Below are 18,104 nucleotides of genomic sequence, written 5' to 3' on the forward strand. Positions count from 1 at the left end.
AGTGAGTTAATTCATACTCAGGATGCAGCAGGAGCCATCAGATAAAACAGTACTCCAGGAGAAAGTGTCTGGAGGATTAACATTAGCAAAACCTGATCCCAACGATGCTGAACCCTGCTGACATAGCCTTAGCGAAATTCATCCCAGTGCCACAACGTCCATGGACCTACATTATCTTCAGTTACATTTTGGTCAAACGTCATGACTGGATGCCTTTAGAGCTCTATCCCCAGTGTAGTAAAGCATTACCTGCTAATATTAAAAAAAATCCCCTTCAGAGGGTCCCTGCAGCCAGAGGATGTCAACACCCTCATACAGCATTCGTCAGACAAAGCCCTGGGTGAGATCGACATCTCTGCTGTGAATGAAACAAAGGCAGCATTAAAAGGTCGATGAGTTCATGATACAAACCCTGTCAAGGAGTGAAATCTTTTGTTAGATTCCTTTGACCATGATGTTCTCGTGTTTGAGGGTCCTGTGTCCCCCCCCCCCCTCTGGGTTTCTCTCTGCTGTAATACCACACATTATCCTGCTTCTTTCACCACAACCAGAGATGATTACCTCTTTGTTTTAGGAATGTATTTCTTCAATAAATATTTTATTAAAAACAAAAATGCATATTAATGGTGAACAGGGTGACAACTGTCATTATGCTTGTTTCATATGTTTTCTTCATGTTTCTATGTCATCAAGCTCTTCACGTTTTTCTTCTAATTTTCTGTTCTTGTCTTGGTTTTACTTTGAAATACAAGGTGTGTTATTTGCCTGATGTAAGCATGGTGCTTGTCATATCTCTGTGTTTATTTGTGCCCACCTAAATTCATGTTTTTTTATTTTTATGAAAAGTCATTAGACATTAGACATAGAACACTGTAGATCTATGGACAAGGAAACCATAATCAAAGCATGAACTCCTTCCGTAACTGATTTTATGGTGATAAAATGTGTGATTTTTTTTCTGCAGCAGACAACCAGACAGTAAATGATTCAACGTGTGGATATTTTAATGATATCACAGATATCCAGTCCTTCATCATTAGACTGTACACATGCTCTGTCTCCTGAGGAGCTCCTCCTGGGAGGCCTTCAAACCTGCCTCCTGCTCCTTATGTTGCCATGCCAACAGACAGTGAGCTGGCAGCACAGAGTCAGTGTCTCATAGCAACAGATTGGGTCTGAATCTCATTCGGACCAATCGGGAGCCAGAAGCCTGTAGAGGAATTCCTGTTGCTTCTTTCTAACGTGTAGGCGGGAAAGGGGGTGGGGCCAAACGTGTGGTAAACAAAGCATCATTCAGTACAAAGCTTTCTATAAGAGGTGGCCAATACAGCTCATATGTGGTTTTGTTGCCAGGCAGTATTTATTATCTGTCATCCCCAGACTCAAATGAATTTGTATTTGTCCAAAGTTTTTTAATCTCACAGATGAAACATGTGGTTGTTCCTTTAAAGAAAATTATTTAACACACAATAAAAACAACAACAACAACAACAACCAAGCAAGGGAAAAACAAATACAAAAATATTTTGTTGCGACCATGAAATGAAAGCCGTTCTACACAAATAAGTCTGCATAACATGTTTTTAGTTGTTGTGGTAATATCATTATGTCTACCTCTCATCTCGTCCTATTTTTCTTGTTATTTGAAGTATAGACATTGAATAAGTTACCACTTGGGACATGCAAGTGCAAGTTATTGAGTTTGACATGTAAAGGGCCAGACACATTTACCATTTAGAAGCTATAGTTGTGCTTTTAAAACCATATCATAAACTTGGTTAACCAGTAGGCCTTTTTTTGCACAATATTCTCTGCCATAGAATTAGATTTTTGTTTCATTATTTACCTTAATGGAGTGGAAAGAAGGTTGAGGTATCCTTCTTCAGAGGCTTTTGCCACAGCCTGGGGTATCATAACTCATTGTGCCCTTTAACCCAGATGCCAGAGGAGCTACTGACTGACTGTTTTCCACAAGTTCAACTGAGCTTATGGGCTCACCTGTCTGAACTTATTTGCCGATACTTCGCAAAAGCTATATTGTCAATGATCATGCTTTTTTTGTTTGTACATTTAAGGTTATGTTTAATTTTTTTCGTTTTGGGGTATTTTAGTTAGCTGAATTAGTAAAATATGGATATACAGTAACCCTTTCTGGAGTGCTGCTTTTACACCACATCTTCAAACATTTTACAGACAAGTCATGCAGAGCTCTTTGTAGGTTTAAAATTAATAGAGATAGAAAATGTGTGCTCTCTCACATATAACACAACTTAAAACATATACATAAATGTGTATATGAACAGCATATGACCTCATATTACTCCTCTCAGTAATATATTTTAGAAATAAATAAACGAAACAACCTGACAACAAGTTTAGTTGATTGTGGACACACCTGTTATGGCAGTTCTCTTTGTCATTAAAAAACAAACATTTTGAGTGGATATAATAACTGCGGAGAAACTCTCTCATCTATGTAACACTGCTTATGCTTGCCTGTCAGAGTCCAGGGCCTGTTAGTGAAATATAGGCTTTGGGTGGTATATTTAACCCTACTTGGGTAACTCCCCCCTTTTTGAGTCCACTCCAGGAGTTACGGAGACAGGGGAGTTGGCCGAACAGGGGAGGTGTGCATGAGGAGGCCCAGATAGGGCCTGTGTAACCTTTCCTCCAGATTCCCTGACTAAGTTGAATTGGCCTGCCCCACTTATATCACAAACAGGCTGCTGTGCTTCTGCCTGTCATGCCTGCGTTCAACCCGTTGTCCCTGTAACTCCTCCTTCTTCCTCAATAGCTGCTGGCGCTGAAGCTGCGCTGCCACATCTCCATGCCCTCATTGCTCTCTGAGGTCATGCTTACGTGAGTCACCATGAGGTAAAGCCTTCGATTGAAGCAAGGCACTGCAAGGGCCAGACCAGCACAACTGCTAGGCACTTCTGTCTTCTGCAGGTGCCCACACCCTTTTACTTGTGTGGCTTAAGTTTAGGGTAGCAGGCCTATCTATGAAGTTTAAAAAGGGAGTCAAAATATTAAAATACTTGCACTGAATGCTCATGAAAATTATTGTGTTTCTCAAAGTATTTTAAAATGTGTAAAAGTGGAGCCCTTTCATGGGATCACTTCCAGAAGTTTGTCGAACCATTTTTTCTTTGTCCTGATACAGTTGGTGATGTAACAGCATATGTAGGTCAAGACTGTTTTTGAATACTCTGACACTTCACTACTTGAGAGCATAACCTCTTATGAGTGGTCAGATACTTGGCCATAGGTTAACATAACAAAGCATACATTACCATTTCCATAAAGCCTATTTATTATCAGAAGAAAAATCACATTAGCCTATAGCCTACTTCTTTCTGCACCCAGGATAATAGTGTATATCAGGGCATAGCATCTGCAGAATTGAATACCTCTGGCAAAACCCTTGTTCTATGGCCTAAACTTTTTGAAAATGAAAAACTAAAAATGTATGCAAAATTCTGATTCAGAAAATATGGATTTAAATGGGGGACTTTTAACTCCGCCCAATATTTCCATAGGGGCTGCACTCAGAGACAAAACAAGTGTCATGTCCAGATTGGTGTACAGCAGAAACATTCCTGACTTTTTAATGTAGGCTATTCGTAGTATGAGGCATATTAAGTGCCCTCTAGACTGACCTAATTTACTGAGAAACCGAATAAATATTTGTGTAACTGCTTTAAAAGTGATAATGTATTACAGAGATAACATGGCCTACAGTTGAAATCATAGCAAAGAAAAATATAACTAATCATTTACGCACTTTGTAGCTTAGCAACTTTGTGTTTGTTTTTTTAAATCTAAAATTGATTACAATTAGGCACTTGTCTTTAAGGGGTAATTTTGTGAGAAAGCTGCAGAAACGTCTCCAAAAACAAGACAGCATCCCGCGCCTCAGCTGGCCGTGGTGTTGCATTCAAGTAACGTAGGGAAAAAAGCATATAGGCTCCTCGCTATCATGTAGAGAATGAAGATTGAAAAACTTCTGAGAAACTGTCTTTGGACTGGCATTTCGCACAAGTAAAAAGCATACATTAAGTATTACTTGGTCTGCTCAAACTTTGAAATACTTTTGCATTTTTGAACTCTTTTTTCTGCATTTATCGCTTTCACCTTAAAACATGTAGAAAACAAATTCCATTAGGCCTATAGCATAACAAACTGTGTATCAAGGGAATGAATTACCAATAAACCCAAACATGAGCCCATTTTATTGCCAAATTGAGGGGCTTTTTAATGCAATCCATGGTATTAAAAATATTAAAAATATTTCACAATTCGTCCAATTTGATTTCAAAATGAATGTACATTGCAATATTTGTAATGTAATACAGGAAATCCTGAGCAGACTTTCACACATTTTATTTTACTTCATTTTTTGATGATAAAGAAAAGCCTAAATTTAAAATGTTTCGTGAGATCACGATTATTTATTCATCTTGTCATCTTGGGATAACAATGCAGACTTGTCTGTGAAAGTGAATTCATTCTTACAGGAAGTTTAGTTTCATAAAATGCATCGATGCAGGTCGGCTTTGGGATTCCATTGCTACATTTATATACCCTTATATGACCAAAACAAACAAATAAAGACATAAAAAAACAAAACATGCTATTACATTCTCAATATAATCAAATAATATAAGAATAATATTAGATATACTACTGTCAACAATTCAATGCATATAATAGACTGAAGCACTGATTTTATTGGTTTGGCATTTGGTCATTTCCCAATAGAAAGAATAACATTCCTCTTGAGTTCCTCTTGAAAAATCCCCACTTGAGCTTCTTTTCTGTGTTTTTTGTTAATGGATATTTTCATAAACTAATTTTGTTTTCGGATAGCTTTAAAAGTATTTCCTCTGATGTTATTGTGTTTGCAACAGTAGGTTCCCACTCTCATTAAATGCAGCATAGACTGGACCGACCTTTTGCCTAGTTTAGCGGATGGCAGTTCATCGGGTTTACCCTGACACTGCTGACTCTAAAGACCACGCCCACCAACGGCCACGCACCCTATTTCCTCCAACCGTCCAGCGGGCATGCACTGTTCACGCGCTCCCTGCTCTCCCATTGGCCGAGGTCCTGCACACACTCAATTGTGATTGGCCGAGTGTTGCCACCCGCCGGTGCGTGTTGTGAGTTTTGTTTTTCTTTTTTTTCTTTTTTTTTTTATCTCCTCCCATGTTTTACACACACAGCTGAGCGAAAAGGGAGCCAGTTTAGAGGAAAAACGACCTCAGCCCGACTCTAGCAGAAAGAAGCAGTGCTGGCGACCGCCGTCTCTTTGTTCTGTACTGCTTTGGACAACAAAAAAGTAACACTTATAGATATTTTAATATTCAATGCCATCGCGAAAATATCCAGAGATGGACTCAAACGGGGTAAGAATTATTTTAAAATACTATTTTAGTTGAAAGTGACATATATTTAACAGCCTTGTAATTTTCAGTTGTTTACAATGTGGTTTCATATTTTAGTTTTTAAGCTAAGTTTTAGCTAAACTAAACATTTATTCACGAGTTTTTCTTATTTATTATTTTCTGTCTCGTCAGCGTCCTAGTTTGCCGAATTGTCCAAAACACATGGAAAGATAACTGTTTTATAATGCATGTATTTAGTTAATTTGCGTATTATTCACCATTTAAAACACGATATAACAAATGTCTCAGATAATAACGTTAACTATTGAATTTAAAAAAATAAACCGAAGCCTGTCAATGTAGATGTAAAGTATCGTTATGTTTGACTTCATGTCCAGAATCAGTTATGTGCTTGGTTCACTGTAATAATATCTCCTAAAGTTGTAAGTTGCCAAGCCTACTTCCTGATGCAAAACCCGCTTTATGGGGATTTCACATGGCTCATCTCGGGTAGCACGTCACTATTTGGTCTATATTTGGCAATGGGGGGGTGTCCTGGCACGCAGCCAAAGGCAGTGCATGCTGGGCCGGGGTGTAGTCACCAACACCCCCCTCCATCCCTTACTGGCAGCATCGTGCAGTTTGGCCCGCGAACTGTGACAGAGCAGATGATAACTGGAATTAGATGATTTTTCTTGTTAACACAACAGAAACCTCTCTTTGTTTGTCTTTATGGCACGGTATGATATGAGTCAAAGTAAAATAAGTACAGCTCGAGTGAAAATAACCAAACTATCTGGGAATACTAAATCACTATGTCTGATGTTCATTTATTTTCTTGTCTTTCAGAGTGAGTACATCGATCATTGTGGCTCTTATGCAAAGAGAAGGAGGCATGACAATAATCAGACGGTCTGCAATATGACCTCTAACCTGGAGTACACAGACCTGGAGGCGGCTGAAGCGTTGGTGTGTATGAGTTCTTGGGGCCAGAGTCACTTTATCAGCAGCAACAGGCCTAACCCCTGCAAGCCGCGACCTCTCACCCCAGCCTCAGACTCCTGCGACTCCCTGTTGCCACCAGAACTTCCAGAGCCCCCGAAGGATTTTGTCTCCCTCTCGTCCCTGGTGAGTTAGTTGTCACGATTGTGTACAACTCAGCTATTATTGAGTTGTATGAATGTTGGTCAGGCAATGAGGAGTTCTCCCGCTTTTTGATGGTGCAGAGGAGCTGTGAGACCTACGAGATAACTGTTGTTTGATTAGCAAACATATTTTTCAAAAGCCTACGTTTGCCTTGAACCTTCTCGATGTAAAACACTACAATAGGCCCATAGTTTATCACGTGTGACCAGGGCAGGTGAGAGGTACTGCCGAAACAAAGACCTTGAAACAGCAAGAGGGTGTGACCTCCTCTCTGCAGGGTTATAAAAATCACAGCTTATTGCTCAGAGTCATCATTATGCCAGCTTGCGTCTGCCTGCCACCTGTGATCGCCAGTGACTCATCTTGGCAAATATTACGTTTCAGAACTAGAGAACCACTCTTTTAATTCTTATCTCAACTTTCTCTTTTTTCCAGTGTATGACCCCCCCTCACAGCCCCAGCTTTGTTGAGACTTCAACATCCAGCTCTGGTCTGGCCGTGGCCTCGCAACACTGTTTGTCAGGGCTCCTTCAACCTGTCCTGGCACCCATTCCTGAGAAGACCCCGAACCTCCCCCCTCCACCCCAGCCATGCAGAGCCATGGCGACCAGCGTCATCCGCCACACTGCAGACAGCACCCCCTGCCAACACCGCATTCCTGTGGCCCCCAACCCAGAGAAAACAAGAGAAACAGTAACTGCTGCGACATTCTGCCAGAAGCGACAGGAGCAGCAGCAGCACATCACAAAGACTGAGACTAACACACCTCCATCTCCTCCTGCTCCTCTCACACCTGCCTTAAAAACAGAGCAGCAAACCAGTCCCCCAAAACACAGTTTGGACAGTGCCTCCACCCCCACTTTTTTCAACACCCAACCACAAAACAGCCCACACACTCCGCATGCTCCCGCAACCATTTTCCCACCTTCGGTCACGAGCTCTCAAATCATCTGTCAGATGTTCCCTGTCACCAGCCAATCAGGGATCATCTCAGCGTTCATCCCTGGTACAGTTCAGACATCCAGTACAGGTATTCGAACAGCGACCACACCAATCCTCCCACAGCCCACCTCAGCCAACGCCTCCTCTGTCCAGCAGCCTCTCATTGTGGGCTCAGCAGTCCCTCAGGGCACCATGATGCTGGTTCTCCCACAATCCTCTGTGTCTCAGGCGCCTCACTGCACTCAGACTGTTATGACGCTAGGTAACACCAAGCTGCTACCGCTGGCTCCAGCCCCTGTGTATGTACCAGCGGGGCCCAGCGGAGGTACGACAGCCACAAAGATGGACTTCTCCCGCCGGAGAAACTACGTGTGCAACTTCCCAGGCTGCAGGAAGACTTACTTCAAGAGCTCACATCTCAAGGCCCATTTAAGGACACACACAGGTGAGGGTTCGATGACAATGGTTGATTATGAGAATGCTAAGTCAGTCCTGACCACACTTGAGTGTTTCTTCCTGTTTGTGAATCACTCCTCTCTTGGCTTTGTTGTTCTGGATGGAAAGAGAGTGAGCTTATTGTAATATCTCAGTCACAGTGTGCTGTCGTGTGAATGTCACACGACTTTAGCGTGACTCACATTCTGACTCACCTGTTTTGCTCCCTCTGTTTGCCTCCCATAGGTGAGAAACCATTCAGCTGCAGTTGGGACGGCTGCGATAAGAGGTTCGCTCGCTCCGACGAGCTGTCCCGTCACCGGCGAACACACACCGGCGAGAAGAAGTTTGTGTGTCCCGTGTGCGAGCGGCGGTTCATGCGAAGCGATCACCTCACCAAACACGCCCGCCGCCACATGACGACGAAGAAAGTTCCCTCCTGGCAGGCTGATGTTCGGAGCCTAAACAAAATGCCCGCTGGCAAACCACCTTCCTCCAAACCTGGCCTTGCCACACTTAGCATGCTGGTGCCTGCCAGCTCAAAGTAGACAATAAACACTGCCATCTTTAATACTCCCGAGATGCCATAGAGACTCTGAGAGCAGCCAAGCACAATCGGCTGCTGCTATTCTACTCTTGGGAATGAAAGAAACACATGCACTGGACTCTTTTCCTCCCTTTTGCTTATTTGTACTTTTTATTTCTCTCAAAAGGATTCTTATGTTTACTTTGATATTACTGATATGATGTATGCACACTTGCCAAAGCCTTTCTATGAAGTTGGTCTTACACATTTCATTTTCTGCACCTCTCCTACAAACACTTTGATCAACAGAAATGTATGTGTATGTGAATGTATTCTTGGTGTTGAAATGCATTTATTTGTTATATTTAGGAAAAGGTTGAAAAAGTAATGTAAATATGACAATTAATCCCCAGTACTATGATTATACCTTGATTATATCTCCCTAACTTTTCATATTATTTAATACATATTTGTAATAAATAAAAGCTTAAACCAGACATTTTTGAGAGTGTCATCTGGGGGGAAAAACAAGGTTTTGGATCCTGGCAGTCAGCAGTCTTTCCCGTTTGTCTCACGCAGAAAGGCAGTGAGTGGTTCCTGCCCACATCCTGTGTGCGTCACTCTGTGACTCCCCCCCAGCAACACCACACTGTCCTCTTTTGGTCTACTGGCTGAATTACTTTTTTTCTCCCAGTATTATAAAAGCTCTCTGTCGGATCATTTGGGGACATTGTATCCTGCCCATTAGCACGAGAACTTGATGAGTAAGAACATCCCAAAACAGATTTGTTGACCTTATGTTAGAATTTTTGAACTGATCGTTTGAGCCCATTCAGCTCTGTCACATGGGAGCAAGGAGCTGTGGAGCTATGTGATGCTTGTGTAATGCGCCACTGTCCTTTGATTTATCCAAATATTCCTAATTAGGTTGGCATAGTTTAGCAAGAATGGCAATTTCAGGGGGAAGTGACTTAACAATTAAAGGAGATAATTAAAATCGAGACCCCACTGGACTTCCCAATTGCCATATTTTCCCCTCTATTTCATTCATTTTTATGAATTACTCATTCCAAAAGAGACCAATGAGATGCAACTGGATGAAATGTTATTCTCTGTCTCCCTTCTCTGTCTGTGTCTCTCACATTCATAAGCAGTGGTCCCATACCTAGTAACAGCAGACAACGTCCAATCAGAGAGGGAGAAATATGAACTGTTGGGGGTGCGACCAATCACCTCTCTTCCAGGCATACCCGCCTCTTTGCCTTACTGACCGACATCCTCACTGGCCGTGCGCCCCCTGAAAGGTTGTATACAGCGACACCAGCTGGTAATATCATTTAACTACACTGGATAATATCCTTGTTTTCTACACAAAATTGAGACAACTTTATTGTCCCACAAAGTGAAGTTAGTTTGGCAGTAGGAACAATCAGAATTGTTATCAGATAAATTGGTTGTGTACATGTTAAGCTTTATTTTCATATATCGATAATTCTCATGAGTTCAAAGGCTAAGCCCATTTTGTCAGCAGTAAAAACACTTAAGCTGGGCTAATTGTTATAATTTCAAATGAAACAAAATAAGTAAAATTCTTATTCAGTGTGCGTGTACATCAAAATGCAAGTTTTTATGATTTAATATCACGTGACCAGTTGGCTAATTATTTTAGTTTTTTAAAAAATGGTCTATTTGCTGCACTGTCAAAACAAAATGTTTATTTATTTAGCCATTTATTTCAAGATATATGGTTTTCGGAGAAGTGTTTCATTGTTGAACACAATCGACCTTTGGTTGCTATGGTTACACCAAAACAACTAGTAGGTCTTCGGTTTGCTACCAATCGTGTTCATATTTGAATGCTCATTTAATGGTATTATAAGCAGCATTTTTGGAAACCTTTTTTTAAAGTTAAATTGAGGCGTTATTCAGGTTGTCGGACTTAAGCTCTTAAAGTTGGGTGGCAGGCTGCGAGAACAAAATAAATACATTTTTCTTCTTGTGGGCAAAAGGCCTCATCATCATGGAGGTTGGAGACAAGCTAAAAGATCTTAACATGACGGTGGATGAAATCGACATGATGGCAAAGGCTTTAAAGGACGACAAGTTTCGGGAAATGCTGCGCGATTACGCCGAAGAAATATCAGATCCTGAGAATAGGAAAATGTACGAGGAGGAAATCAAACTTATGGAGCAGGAGAGAGGAAACACGGTTGAATTTATTCACCCTGAACCATTCAGAGCTATCAGGACGAGTTTGAACGGCAATCAGAAATGTTTCATTAACATCTGTGGCAATGATAAAGTAGGCAAACCTGATTGTAAAGCCGGGACGTCGGACGGTGGACGCAGAGGTCAGTGCTGGTCCTTACCTTACAGTCTGCACCCAGGGAGAGAAAACACAGACACAAATGGGAAAAAGATCCTGATTTATGATGTTGTTTTCCACCCTGACACTCTCCACATAGCGAGCAAAAACAAAAGATTCATGGACATGGTGGAAAACACGGCCATTGAAGGAATCCAAAATTCTTTCAAAGTGACTCTGGATAAAAACAACGTGAGGGAGATGAAAACAAAATACAAAGGTACACCCCAGCCTTGTGTTATTAGAAAACCCAAGCCTGGACATCAAACGAAGGAGGTCTCAGAGAAGCCGGACCCTCTTGCATTCCCATACCCAGATGAAAAATCGACTGCATCTTCACCAACAAGGCCGATAGATTCACACACCAAACATGATACTAAAACCATGAGCTTCCAGATACAGCCTAAGAAAACCAAGGAGCCAACCAAGCCGAACTACACAGTCAAATACAGATCTTTTATTGACCTGCAGGATTTCAGGCATTCAAGAGACTCAGCCCAAAGTCCCAGGCCCAAGGAGATAGTGGTTACCATTGATATGCCACTTTTGAAGGCGGTCACACAAGCTAGTCTTGAGGTGACAGAGAAACAGCTGCTTCTGGAGTCCAAGGAACCGGCCTACAGACTGGAGCTGCCTTTAGCCTACCCTGTAGATGAAGATAAAGGAGAGGCCAAATTTAACAAGCAAAAAGGACAGTTGACAGTCACACTGTCTGTTCTACCTTCTGACGAGACTCTTGAATTCACTCGAGGGCTGCATCAGAGTAGTGTCGGTGAAGAGGAGGAGGAAAGTGAGGCGGAAAAGGAGAGGGAAGTCCAAAAAGGTGAGGAAGAGGAGCAAGGAGATGAAGAGAAAGTAGAGGAAGAGGAGGAGCGGATGAAGGAATATGATGGGGAAAACCTACAAAACATCCAGCGACATGAAAAGAAATTAGGTGAGGATGGATGTGACACAGATTCAGAGGCAGAGGACAGCAAGGTTGCAGAGGAGGATACAGGGGAGGATAAGGAGAGGGAAGTCCAGAAAAGTGACACAAGTGAGGAAGAGAAAGTCAAGGGAGAAGGGAGCGACATAACAGAGGAAATAGGGCGTGAGATGAAGGAAATTGACGAATGTGAAGCTCAGGAAATCTTACAAAAAGTGGAACAACATGAAAAGAAATTTGGATGTGATACAGAATGGGAGGAAAAGGATTGTGGTGTAACAAGCTCTCAGGGTGATACTGTCAATCATCGTATGGACGGTTCTTCAGAAAAAGGAGAAAATACACATGTTGCTTCTCCTGAAACAGAAGAAATGAAAGTGTTTATCGCTTCTATTCATTCAAATCAAAGAGTAAAAGAGGAAGAAGCAGATCCAGAGTCAACACTCAAAATGAAGACGTCAGTCATCAAAGTGGAGACTGAACTGATCGAGGGAGGAAACCTGAAGGTACAATTCTGACATCTTGAATCATGTTGAAAGTACAAAGTGTGTCTTATCAAACTTAATATTTGATTTCTCTTCCAGGATGAAACAGATGCTGTCACCGTACAGCCCAGCTCTTGTGATGGATCTCAGACTGCAGCTGCTGTACTCTCACTTGCCGCTCACAGGCAGAACATAATGGAAGAAGTCAACGTGACAGGCAAAGGAGGTTCAGACTATGGGCTCAGCCTCTCCTCTGAAGGATTTTCCACAAGTTCAGTGGAGCAGGGGGAGAAAATGATAACCGACCAAGATGATCTACCAACAGAGGAAGTCTCCCCAAAAGCAGAACACAAGGACAGCAAGTCACCGCCTGCGTTACTATGGGAAACCGATGAGCACGGAAATAAAAAGGTGATCAGTGATCATTCAACGTCTGCTGGGTTCATCTTTGAAAACTCTCTGATGTTTGAGCTGGACTGAGAATGTGGTCGTTGGTTCAAGCCCCGTAGAGGACCAGGTTATGGAAGTTGGCCTGGTTACTGGAGAATTGCCTGGTCACTTCAGTTATCTGCTTTAAGTGCAAAGAACCCCGAACAGCCCTGACGCGCTTCCTGTGTGGCAGCTCCACTCTCCATTAATGCATGTCCACAGGTCCTGTTTGTGCAGGTGTGTGTGTGTGTTAAGTGCTTGTATGTGTGAGAAATATGTCTCCTCATAACAGAATGTATACCAGAACTTCTCCTCAGGGATTAATAAAAGATGTAAAATCAAAAAAAAAAAAAAAAGAAGTTAAAACTTTCGTCAAATTATTGAAGAAATCCTGACAAAAAAAGAGAGAAATTAAACTTCAGTGTCCGAGACAAAGAAATTACTTAGGACAACTTAATGAATACTTGATTTTATTAAATTGTTCATGGATATATGTTTATAAAAATAGTGGGAAATTAGCACAGTAAAAACCATCTCCCTTTCATCAGTGCTCCTGGACCCTGAGGCACTGTGTGCAGGTACAAACTTCTCTCATTACTTTTTTTTTTCCTGACTCAGAAAAAATATCATTAAGGAAACGTTCAGTCTGCTTTCAAATGAAGGAAGATCAGAGAAGATGATGTATGACACCGAAACAGTTATTTGCATCACTCGGTTATAGCTGGAACAAGTATGAGGGGTGGAAGTGCATCAGACATTGAATGTAAAAGCAAAAAAAAAAAAACGAGCCAATATTCCCCTTTTATTTGAAGATACTACCAGATAACTTCAACGCTGAGTTGCTGAACTGTTGTCACCTCATCCCATGTAAACCGCATCCAACAATCTGCAAACTAATGCAAAAGTCCACAGCATCTTCCCAGCTGTTAGTGAGTCCTTTCATTTCCCAGAATAAAAAACAAACAAAAACTAACTAAAAACAGTTTGTGCTTTCTTATCTGATTCCTCTCTGGAGGGAGTGGTCTAAAAATTCAGAGTAGCAGGAGAGGGAACAGAAGTGCTGCTGCACCGGAGCATCCGTGCCCCCCATGTCGTCCACCAGGACCACCGTGTGAGAGACCTGGTGCAGGTTCATGCTGACCGCGGTCTTGATGTAGAAGCTGATGCAAACACGGCCGCAGTCGCAGGTTTTGGCCACTTCAAGGTCTCGACACAAGTGGGCGGGGATGACGTGAGGGCCGTATGGTAACCTAGAAGATAAAAAAAAGAACAAGTCAAGAGTTAGCTTTAAGAACAAGCAGTCATAACGCCGCACTTCTAAACTTTAATGTGAAATCATGGCAAAGAGGATGTTCACTTTTTAACTGGCACACATTGTTGTTTATGGAAGAACACCAACAAAAGGGAAACAATCAGAAAGTTGGGTTTTAATTCTCTGATTTAACACTTTGTTCTTGATTACCATGCTCACTCTCTCCACTCCCCCTTTATGTCACTCGACCATCACTGCAACTCTCAGTTACTGATCCGATTTTAGAAGATTTGATACCTTTGAAAAGATGCTAAGAAAAATGTTTTTCCTTCTGGTATTTGAGCCAATATCAACCACACCAAAAAAAAAAAAAAAAAAGAAGTTAAATCACTGCCAGCACTACACTGCTGTTAAATGACTATAACCAGTTGGTTTTAATTGAGGGGCTAGATTGGGTATTCGATTGTGTATTTACTGGCATGCTGGAAACCGAAATTGAGGAAGTTGTAGCTGCCAATAATTGGAGCAACGCTCTCTTTTCATAAGCACCATTATGAGCATGTGTAAATTCTGACCTGAGGTTAACCACCGCTCTGGAAGCCAGCTCTTGAAGTGGAACGGGAAATGTAAGTTTCATTGTGTGGTCCAGAGGATTTGGTTGGACAAATGGATTTCCAAACAGGTCCAGGTTCTCCAGACTCAGTCTACGGAAGTCAGTGGGCAGAATAGCCAGCTGGTTATGCGCAGCCGACAGGAACCTCAACCTGGATAGTCTTCCCAGGTGAAACGGCAAACAAACAAGCTCGTTGTCATCCAGTTTGAGGTTCACTAGTTCTTTGAGCTGGCAGAACTGAGCGGGGAGGGTCCGCAGGCGATTCTGGCTGAGGTCGAGGAGCTGGAGGGTCCGCTGCAGGGTGGACAGGCAGAGGGCCTCGCTGAAAGATTCCAGGTGGTTGTTGTGGAGGACGAGCTCGGAGAGGCAACCGAGGTCGCCGATGGTGGCGGGGAGTTTCTTGATATGGTTGTTGCTGAGGTCGAGCTTGCGGAGAGCTGCAAAACCAAAACCAAAGGAAACATCAAATTAAATGGAATATTCCAGCAGCAGACTTCTTGTGGAAAAGACTTCATAACGGAACTCATTATTATTGTTCACAGCCAATAATAACTCACATTATTGTTCACAGCCAAGAAATGAGTCCTGAGTCGCTTGAAACTAGCCCCAGAAAAAAATAATCAACTACGTAGTTTTTAGATTGAGTGTCTTTAAATAGCTTTGTTGAATACTTGATTCTGATTGGCCAGTTATGCATAGCAAAAGCTATCCCTGGATAGATCACACAAGTCTAATCGCAGACTCTGATGGGGCTAACGATGAAGTCTGGTTTATTTCACCTCGGTCTGTTTACTGTGGGGAAAAGATGGGAGAAGTAAAAAGAGAAATCTACAAAAAGTGAAGAGCGGTGCAGAAATGTTATTTAAAGCTAGCTTCTTTTTTTTTTTGCAGCCACTGGTGATTGATTGAAATAGATACTGAGTTTTAGGTATCTGAATAAGTATTAAAAGAATAAAAAGTATCTTCCTCAGGCAAAATAATGAAGTCAGCATACAGAGAAAAACGCCAAACGACCTTTAAGGGAGAGCATCCGCATGTCCACCCGTGACAGTTTGCAGTAGGAGACCTGCAGCTGCTCCAGAGAGTAGGGGAAGTTGGAGGTGAGCGGGTAGTCCTTCTTAGAGACGATGGAGAGCTTCTTCTTGGGTTGTTCTACGTCTCGGGCACGGACAGGAGTGAGGGTGGAGAGAGGAAGGCTGCTTGTGTCGCTTCCTCTGTCAGCCAAGCGAGCGGCTGACAGGAAATTCTTCAAACTGTTGGCGTCAGCCTACAAAATCAATCAATGGAAAAAAAACAACAAAAAAAAAAAACAGAGGACGATCCACGGATTAGTAGGTTACAGAAACGGTATATGGGCAGGCAGGCTCCTTGAAAATAATCTAACCTAGATTCTCCGGCCTTGAAATATCTTGACACACTTTTCTTTGAATGAACTTTTTACTGTTGGGAATAGCAATCTAAGTGGTATGCTCAGTGTGAAAATTTCATGCAACACAATTGAAGTGTCTAAAACGATGAACACGCAACCAAAAACACACGGTCACTCAATCGAATCCCTTTATTCAATCCAGAGTTTCTGATTTGTTCATTGTTACCCCGTAAGTTGTATAGCTCCTTCTTTCCTTGTTCATCTGCCTGGTGTGTTGTCAGCCCGTTTGTGGGTGTGTGAGAACCTTTCCCTCAACAAAACAAGTATTATTACTGTTCTAGGTGAAAGGTCACAGCTGCCTCTAAACAGCCAGGAGGGCTTTCAAGCTGGAGACAATGAGGCTGCTGTGGCGCTGTCTGTACTGGCAGTCAAAACAACAGAGTTTGTCTGTCTAGTTGACAAATGAGAGAGTGGAAAGCTTTACTCTCTTGCGTGACAAAACGTTGAGGGAAATAAAACTGAAGTTGCTTCATCATAAACCTGCATATAGGCAAAAAAAAACCAACACAGCCAGACGTTGTGTACAAACACCAGGCTGTATTTACGCCATGTAAGCCGTCATACCTTGCTCAAGCAAACGTCGACAGCGGGTTCCTTTAGTCTCACAGTGGCCTTGCCTTCCTCCACAAACCAAGTGAAGAACTTCTCGATGTTGTCTTTGAGCTGCAAGAGAAAGTTGGCAGGCGTCAGTGATGGAAAAGTACATTTCACAATGCATCGCGGGAGGGTGTGCATCATCATTAATCAACCTGTTCACTCACTCTACAAGTGCAGACAGGACATTTGGACACATTTCAATCTGTACAAGTAAGTTCACCCGTCTACCGACATTTGACTTTCTAAATCAGACGTAGAAGGGTCTGAACAAAGCTTTTTGGGAAAATGAAAACTACACTTCTACAAGGAAGGGCCATGATGAATAATTGAAAAAGTTGACTTCAGCTGATCAAATTACCGCGAGTAATTAAAGTATATTGTTCTAAAAACATCAGATTTTTCTTTTTCTTTATAGCTAAAGGATCCAGACAAGGACGACAATGTCATAACATCACTGCAAAGTAAAGATTATAAAGAAATAGGGGAGGATGTACTTAATACTCTATGAAGTTCCTCTTTTTATGTCTAAGCCATATAGTCAACAACAGTACATACCTTAGATGACTTCATTGATCTTTACTTTTTGGTCAATTTTAGCCAATTTAGATTTTAATGTCAACCAAAGAACTGATAATGCACTTACATTTTCGAGAAACTATTTCTTGTAAGGTGGGTATTATTTATGCAGCTTGCTCTATTCTTTTTTAGTTTAACTGGCTTTGAAATAATCTTAGATTGATGATTTAGACCCCTCAAAGTAGGTTTGAATTAAACCAAAACAAGAGCATCTTAGTAGTAGTCTGGTTTGGAAACAAAAACAGTCACCACAGTGGATCACACTCGGGGTACACAAGCATAGCACAGTAGTTCATAGCGTACAGCAGACAGGAGACACAACACAATCACTGACCTTGTACTTGGAGCCTGTCCTGTCTTTAGCTGTGCAGATCATCATGTAAATGCCGCTCCGTTGACTCGTCTTGTCCAAATGTTTCCCAATAGAGATCACAGCTCTCGTCCCCTTCCCTCGACTTTTCATCCCAAACGTGGGGAGCATCCGGCTAACCACCTCGACATCACACTGCAGCTTCATCGCAAACAAACAAAAACAAACCCTACAAGGCAGAAGTCCGGCTCAATGCCGAGTCGTGGTGAACGGAGGGTTTGAATGCATACCAGAGAAAAAAACGTCCTCGATCAAGTAACGTCAGCTTCAGCTACTTTCACAACACAGCCGTGCTCGTCATGGATGTCAACAACAGAACAGCTTTTTTGAAAGAGCCGCAAACAACCCGCTCACGAGCGCCTGTCAGTGACACTACACTCAGTTTACATCCGGTTTATCAAGCATTCATTTGGCAGCCGTGGTTTTATTTCACAGTATGTTGACAAGTTGTTAGATCCGAGATAGTTTTCGGTTGATAGATACTCGATTAGCCGCCGTTAGCATGATCTCGCGCGCTGGGGAAGTGACGTCAGTGAAGCGTTCGTTACGCCTCACTCACTGAGGTCAGTCACTGAGCCCGGGAGCATGCGCAGAAGAGGAATAGGGCCTTGTTTAGGGTTATAGATT

The 18,104-nt window shown here is 42.2% G+C and overlaps 3 protein-coding genes across 3 annotated transcripts; 2 read left to right on the plus strand and 1 right to left on the minus strand.

Annotated features, from left to right (window-relative positions):
* Positions 1-5,155: 5,155 nt before the first annotated feature.
* On the plus strand, positions 5,156-8,933 carry klf11b (Kruppel like factor 11b). Its single transcript, XM_079369141.1, has 4 exons — positions 5,156-5,408; positions 6,237-6,515; positions 6,969-7,920; positions 8,157-8,933. Exons 1-4 carry the CDS (start codon positions 5,370-5,372, stop codon positions 8,456-8,458), a joined length of 1,572 nt encoding a protein of 523 aa, XP_079225267.1. The 5' UTR covers positions 5,156-5,369; the 3' UTR covers positions 8,459-8,933.
* A 1,221-nt stretch (positions 8,934-10,154) lies between these two features.
* Positions 10,155-13,602, plus strand: dnaaf2 (dynein axonemal assembly factor 2). Its single transcript, XM_079369144.1, has 2 exons — positions 10,155-12,232; positions 12,311-13,602. Exons 1-2 carry the CDS (start codon positions 10,457-10,459, stop codon positions 12,689-12,691), a joined length of 2,157 nt encoding a protein of 718 aa, XP_079225270.1. The 5' UTR covers positions 10,155-10,456; the 3' UTR covers positions 12,692-13,602.
* On the minus strand, positions 13,098-18,009 carry lrr1 (leucine rich repeat protein 1). Its single transcript, XM_079369142.1, has 5 exons — positions 17,442-18,009; positions 16,499-16,597; positions 15,520-15,772; positions 14,468-14,942; positions 13,098-13,890 (listed from the first exon to the last, which is right to left on the minus strand). The coding sequence occupies exons 1-5, from the start codon at positions 17,622-17,624 to the stop codon at positions 13,635-13,637; spliced, it is 1,266 nt and encodes a 421-aa protein (XP_079225268.1). The 5' UTR covers positions 17,625-18,009; the 3' UTR covers positions 13,098-13,634.
* Between the last annotated feature and the right edge of the window lie 95 nt (positions 18,010-18,104).

Source organism: Symphodus melops (genome assembly GCF_947650265.1).
Source record: "Symphodus melops genome assembly, chromosome: 19".
NCBI classification, from domain to species: domain Eukaryota; kingdom Metazoa; phylum Chordata; class Actinopteri; order Labriformes; family Labridae; genus Symphodus; species Symphodus melops.